Source organism: Hyposmocoma kahamanoa, unplaced genomic scaffold (assembly GCF_003589595.1).
Source record: "Hyposmocoma kahamanoa isolate Upper Pololo Valley unplaced genomic scaffold, ASM358959v1 79, whole genome shotgun sequence".
Classification (NCBI taxonomy): domain Eukaryota; kingdom Metazoa; phylum Arthropoda; class Insecta; order Lepidoptera; family Cosmopterigidae; genus Hyposmocoma; species Hyposmocoma kahamanoa.
Window position 1 is genome coordinate 4,544,757 of NW_020653993.1, and position 7,250 is coordinate 4,552,006.

At 34.7% G+C, this 7,250-nt stretch overlaps 1 protein-coding gene across 3 annotated transcripts in view; it reads left to right on the forward strand.

Moving 5' to 3' along the window:
- The window catches only part of LOC113233600 (irregular chiasm C-roughest protein-like), a 214,487-nt gene extending 207,452 nt beyond the window's left edge, over nt 1-7,035 (forward strand). For all 3 annotated transcript variants that reach the window (XM_026468750.1, XM_026468749.1, XM_026468751.1), the window contains 8 exons: nt 492-730; nt 1,193-1,363; nt 1,842-1,957; nt 2,263-2,417; nt 3,199-3,384; nt 3,624-3,730; nt 5,351-5,453; nt 6,946-7,035. In XM_026468750.1, coding sequence (XP_026324535.1) covers nt 492-730; nt 1,193-1,363; nt 1,842-1,957; nt 2,263-2,417; nt 3,199-3,384; nt 3,624-3,730; nt 5,351-5,453; nt 6,946-6,983 — 1,115 coding nt within the window. In that variant the 3' untranslated portion in view covers nt 6,984-7,035. The remainder of the gene's footprint in view (nt 1-491; nt 731-1,192; nt 1,364-1,841; nt 1,958-2,262; nt 2,418-3,198; nt 3,385-3,623; nt 3,731-5,350; nt 5,454-6,945) is intronic.
- The last annotated feature ends 215 nt before the right edge of the window (nt 7,036-7,250 follow it).

The following is a 7,250-nucleotide window of genomic DNA, read 5'->3' on the forward strand; positions in this document are numbered from 1 at the left end:
ATCGTTAAGATTACCGCAACGACGGCATAAGGCCCGATGGTATTAACTGGTATGATCGTTAGTGTTTGATGTGACTTGTGTGAATACTGTTGCTCCTTTCATGTCCACGTAAGCACTATTAGACCAGTCGTGCAATGCAAAAGGTTTAAATATACCAACTTCAGACAGTGATACAGCTTCGTACCGAACATTGGATATCTGGGAGCCACAGGCGAAATTTCTCGCTAAGGAGCGTTCAGTTTGCGACGATCAAGTCTGAAGGTGATCACAACGCTGGCTAACGGTTACTTCCGTCAAAGCATAAGTTTGAATTGTTTCCCCACTGAGCAATATGCATGGGTCTGGATGTAATTTTTACCTTTTAGTAGATAGGGAGTAACAAAATTTCTGGAATGAAATAGTGAACACATTTGGTATTTAAAAACTCAGGATGAACCACACGATAAAATAGTACATATGAACGAAGTATTTAATACATTTTTTCTTTACAGAAACATTTCCACTCCTTATGATTCTCTTCGGAGTGACATCAGGAACAATAATGGTGGCAATAGTAATAATGCTAGTGATACTCTGTCAAAGAAAACAGAGAAACAATAAACAGACTCAAGTAGCCGAGAAACCAGATGTGACAGTGACAGCTGAAGAACTGTACAAAGAGAACGATAGGAATTCTAATATAAGTGAATTGAAGATGGAATTGAGGCAGGCTAACGGCAGTTGTGAAGTGGTAAGTAAGAGATATCTATACAGACATTCTTTATTCATGGTATACAAATCGGTAAACAATCTTATAACATTTTACGAACTTATATGAGTGCGCTATGAAAAGTTTATGTACATTTGTTTATAATGTTGAAACCAGGGAACTAGTCCGGCTTATATTTGGTTTATGTTCCCAAGAAAGGATTCTGAAAATATAAATTCAAGCTTATGTTAAACCTGTAACTATATTTTTGTTTTCTTAATTAGATTACTGAGCAATAGCTAAGCTTCATGTCATTATTTTATAAACTTTTCTTTAATTTTCATGCAGTTTATGAAAATTTGTCAATCACTATAATTGAAAACACAATAAACCTTCCTACCGTTTTCTGAAACTCTATTAAGTATTTATCGGAATACAACTAAGGTTATATTTATGCAATATACTATACTATAAATATACCATTACTTTATAATTTTGTTCTAGGATTACTCAAACACTGGCTCAGATAGCACTCTCTGTTCCAACGCAAAGCTAGGAAGTGGTATACCACTTGCCGGAACAGTACCACTAACAACTATCAATCAAGGGAACTCTTACCAGCCTTATAGATATAGCAACGATTACAGTGATCCCGCCTATGCTGATTGCTATAAGGTTAGTTTTTATTACATTGATTGTGAATGTCGCCAGAAATATTTACTGGCAATATCGTTTAATAAACTCCGACAAATTACTTTTGAAGCTTCTGTTTTGCAATGAATCCATTCTCTTATCAATTGTACCTATAGGTAATACTTTTAGATCACAATAATGGTGCCAATGATAGTGTTTTTGGCAGAAGAGTTGCATCGTAGAATGTCTTAGCTCTGAGTACTAATTCTTGAGTCTTTTCGAAGTGTTCAATTTATTTATTATCACATCTTGTTTTAATGGTGAAGGAAAATATCACGATGATACCTGCAAATTAGAGAAGGTTGACAAATCTTTTTAAGCTATACATATACCTGAAACTGCATTGACACTCTTTCTGAATTTGATGTTATTAGTTGCATTGCATGCAAACTCGCGCTACAATGGTATCTCGTTAAACCATTTTGGAACATGCACTATAATATCACAATGTCTAAAACAGATGAACGGCTACAGCAATGGATATTCAACGTACGTCCACTATGGACACGATTACACTCCGGGTTCACTGCGAGTCCAATCGCCCACTATAAGTAGTGATAAACTAACTCCTAATAGGTGAGTTGCAACGTTTTCTATTATTTAGCCAAATTACTATATTATTTTTACTTTTCATTAACATGCTGAATATGTATAAAGTTATTGTTTTCAACAACACTTATTTTTTTTGTATGACTTTTTGTTTACACAAGAAGTTTATCTCTTTAAAACAAATTTTAACGTTGAGTATTGCTATGTCTTAGACATGCATCCTACCCTTAAATGATAACCTCAGTTTTTGTTTCATTTGGGTTAAAAAGCTGTCTTTCCCATTACTTTCATCTATTGTTACTATAATTATTTATTATAATATACTTATTTAGGTCTGTTAATGGTAGTCTACCTAGAAGCGTTGATACGACGTCAACCGTACAGTTCAATCCTGGAAATGGGTCCCAGAACAACTCCCTACAGAGGCCTGTTAAGAGGCAAGACAGTAGTAACGCATTGAATAGCCTGGGATTACCCAATAATGAGGGTAAGTCGATAACCTTAATGTATAAATGAAAAATGCTCTACACATTGTAAGAAAATAATTTAATCAAAATAGGAATAAGATATCAACTGCATCACAAGCTTCCGCTAAAACTACTCATCTACAAATGCGAATTGAACTGTCTCGTAGCATTGGTTTAATATATTTACATCTTTGTTTTATTTTACTAGTAGAAACGAACATAATTTCAAAATAAATTTAATCTTTCAAAAGTTGTATTTGAAGTTATACACTAAAACTGCTAACAATAACATTGTGTTTGTCCAAAGACTACGTCTTTCAAACTTGGTTCTCACAGTAAGGAACTTAAAATTTTGATACAAGTAAGAACATCAGATTGTATTTTACGAATAGAGCGACAAAGTTGAAAACTTTTGTTAGTAACATTGTATTCAAATGCGCCACTCCTTTTAAAAGCTTTGACAAAATATTTCCGGTTTAGTTGGGAATAAAGTATGCGTTGTTATGAAAATAAAATATGGGGACATTTTTGTAAGATCTAATCATTCCTTTATAAATAAAACGTCATAGTTAACTGGCTTAGTTCAAAATATGAACGAAGACATACGTAGAAAAAAGAAGCCAACGAAGTTAATTATCTCTTTTAATTTACTATACAAACAAAAATTCTACAGTTGCTTGCTTACTTCTTCAATGCAGGATCATTGAATATTCATAGTTTTTTCGATATTAAAATGTCAGTCTTGTTGACGTTCACTGATTCGTTAATTACCTTTAAGTAATATCCCCCTATTTATTACAGTAAATCGAATACCGAATGGAGGAATAATACCAGGTGTAGACGTCAGGTACGCGGCGACTTATGGGAATCCTCACCTAAGAGCAGGAGGAGGTCTTGGCTTTACTACTGTTAATACTGCCAAGCCAGCGTCTACACCTGCACCACCACCATATTCTTCTGTTAGAAGTTCTGTGATTTTACCTTCAGGTAAGATTTCAATAAGATTTTTATGGAATAAACTAATACTGCGATTAGCAATCTAGTGTAACGTTTGAGTGGCATCTTGTAATCTGTATCCAATTTGTTAGTATAGGTATTACCTATATAGATATATTGCTTTCTTGTAATAAGTTAAGTGATCAGACCTTATGAAATTTAAAGTATTGTTTTCTTAACCGACTTATCCAATTCACTATTGCTAAATACAAATACGTTATTCTCTGCAGGTACATCATCTCACTCAATAACGTCACCCACAAGCCTAGCGTCTCCACAATGTGCGACGAGTCCTATTACTACTTCTACAATGTCCACTGATAGTACGCAACCTGCTGTAAGTAATTTTATTCGGATATTGCCTTTGAAATACCAAGTACCTCCTACCTATATGATTAATTCTGTATAATGTGATCCAGAAGAGAAAATAACAGTAGTAAATGATTGTTTAACTTAACTTACGAAGAAAGAGACATTATTTATGAATATAAATTTGAAATTTCTATTAAGTGGTTTTGATGAAAATTTTGTAATAATAATTTGCATGAAGTGGAAGTAAACCATTAATCCTAGAAACAAAGCCTCTCTAACTAAATAACGCCCTATCCATGCAATTTGAATATTTCTATTCGGTGATATACAATCCCATTCCTACCTGAATTCCCAAATGCATAAGAGCCATTGACTGACCAATTGGAGTATTGTTCCCATTTCCAAATAACAGTAATCTGATATCCGACACATGTGAATGAAAGACCGGAGATCCTATTCTGTGAATAGAGTAGCTATAGCTATATGCTTAGATTGTGTTTATTAAGTACAGGTGTTGTGATACCAACACCAGATACGCTTCTTGGCGATGCAAATGTAAAGGTGATGAACCTTATGTTTTCATTGATGAACTGTTTAAACAAAGACTTTCACGTGTTTTTGTAAGTAAACCTATTTACATTCATAATATTGAAATAGGCCATTATAAGGGTTATTTATTCAAAATTAATAGGAATTTTTTTGAAAATTATTAACATTATAGTCTGCTCGTATTATTCGAAATGATCATAGAATTAATATAATCACGTCGTTTACAGAAGTACTAGTTGGTTTCTTAGCTTTTACAATAATTGCGACTGTAATTCTACTTTCTCTTTGAAAAATAATGTACTGTTCAGATGTTAGGCAACTTTCCACTAAACAGAAACTTGATCTTTTGTTTTGCTTACACACGATACCTCATTGAGTATATAACCAGTATACGTAGCTTTTGTATTAACATTTTCTATGTGATGATAACTTAAAATTACTTAAATTTTTGGTAATTATTTAGTTTATTCTCTGAAGATGTCGTTAGATACTTCGAGATAATTATTTTAAACTGAAGGACGAATAGATATTTGAACTACAAATGAAAATCCTATTGACTTTCAATCTCGTTAGGGAGGATGAAGGATTTTAATAAACGTTCAGACGTTTTCGTTAATTGCCTATTGATGAAGGTCTAAGCTGTGTTACTGCTTCAAAACGAACTGTTTCAAACGTTTATATAGTTTTGGCAGCCAGACAATTTATGCAAAAATGAAGGACGAGATAAACATTAATAATTTAAATAATAGAACATACTAACGGCTAACACAATTATATATACATATTCATTTTGCGACCTCGATGGCCCAACGGTTTGCGCTGTGAGCATTGGATGGGGAGATCTCAGGTTCGGTTCCCGGTAGAACAAATTTGGGAAATGAAATTTTCTAAATCGGTTAAGAACTGAATGTTCTGGGTAGTGCCTCAGTGAATTCCGTTGTCTGGTACTCATAGTACAGGCGCTTCCGTAGTTTAAAACCAGGTTTTGATGTGTTTGTTTGGCACATTATTCATTATTCAAAGCCACACGGATCCTTACTTGTATGTGCAATGTAAAATCAACCCTAAATCCTTTACAATTGTGTGTACTATACAGGTTGGGGTAGCAACATCTTCAGCCACACCACAATCACCCAGCGCCCATTACATATTGGCGCCATCCAACAGGACTATTAGCAATGCTACCGTTACTAAGAAAGGTGAGTTATATTTTTTATTATCCTTCAAGATTTTTTTTTTTTTTTATTAAAAATGGACGTACTCTTGACCACTACCTAGCCCTAGAGCAAAGATGAGGTCTACGTTGGTACGAGCTCGCCCAGAAGATGCCTATTCAAACGCACCTTGAAAATATTCGGGTTGTATGTACTCGGAAAAATAGACGCAGGCAGGGAATTCCAGTCACGGGCTGTGCGCATTATAAAAGATGACGAAAAGCGCTTAGTACGTTTTAAAGGAATATCAACCAGGTGAGGGTGATATCCCGCCGTTCGTCTAGATGTCCGATGGTAAAAGGGGGCGGATGGAATGAGCTGGTGGAGCTCATGGGCACACTCTCCGAAGTATAATCTGTAAAAAACCGACAGACCCGCGACCTATCGCCGATGGGCTAAACTATGAATGTATTACATTGAACGCAAACTTCGATCAGCTATTTAGCAAACGTATGTAATGCAGCAAGCTTACTTCCTAACGTTATAATCAAAATTTTATCAAGTTTGTAGGACACACTTCTTACTGAAAGATTTTAGTGGCATTAAGAGTCTATACAACCTCAAATGGCTTTGATCGATTCCGCATAATAGTCAAATTATGGAATAAATCACTTTGGAAAAAATATACAGGGTGTAAATTTAAAACGGGGCAGCAAGGCCAGCCACCTTAATCGTTGTAGTTACAGGAAAACGGTTCTAGAAGCCTATCCATGAATTTTGAAGATATTTTGATTGGCATTCACATATTTTGAAAAAATGGTACAGTCAGCAAGATAAAAGGCAATTTTTACAAAACTTTTTTTTTATGCCATTCCATCCGGTCTCTGTTAAGGGTCAATGGTCTCTATGGGATCAACTGAGGTAAGAGTACCCGAAATGTCAGCAATCGCAAAAACCTTTTTACCGTCGTTTTGTAGGGATATATTTAGTAATCACTTATTTTAGGTAGTTAAGGAAACTAACAAATTGACAACGTATTATGTATTAGATTCGTAAAAATTTTCACGATAGAAAAAAATCACAAATTTACTTCGAAATTTTACAAGAAAACCGCTGTATTCAATAGTTACTTTATATACTCGTATATGATATATATATATATGATATATATATAGTACGGGAAAAGATTGAATTCGAGCTGAGGTAGTATAGACTCTTAAAGTACATTGCCCGTGTCGCGTCCAGCCTCCATGGATGACCAGATTGACAGGCCACAAAGACAGATTTACTTGACCGACAGAAATTCGAAATTAGACCGACTTTCTTTTGGATAAAAGACGACGACCGACATTTGTTTTCTTTGGACAAAGGACGACGAGGGCAGTCCTGACTAAACCTCTGACGCGAGCAGACGCCTTCTCCTGACTAAATTGTACAGACAGACCGTACAGCCCGTTTTGAATATTAACCTACTCTACTAAGTGATGCAAGACAATAGTTTTTTCATCCACGATCTGATTTAACCATTTTGTTGCAGGTAACGGCCTACAGCAACCTCTAGCGACTCACGTATAACCAAAATTTTCATAAACTTTCGATAAAATTTACAAAAAACCTTTAAAGCGAAATTTACAAAGTGAACTAAAATTTAGTGGAAACTAAAACTGTGGACGACGATGTTCGAGTTTTCAATTAGTTAATAAAAAATATAGAAATGTAATTTTTTGTTGTAGTGGTGACATTGTCGAAAAGGTACTTTTGTGATTGATCGATTACCTACTAGTAAACAAGGTTGCGGCGTTGCGTGTACAATTTATTTTCTACGTATTCATTATAATTTTG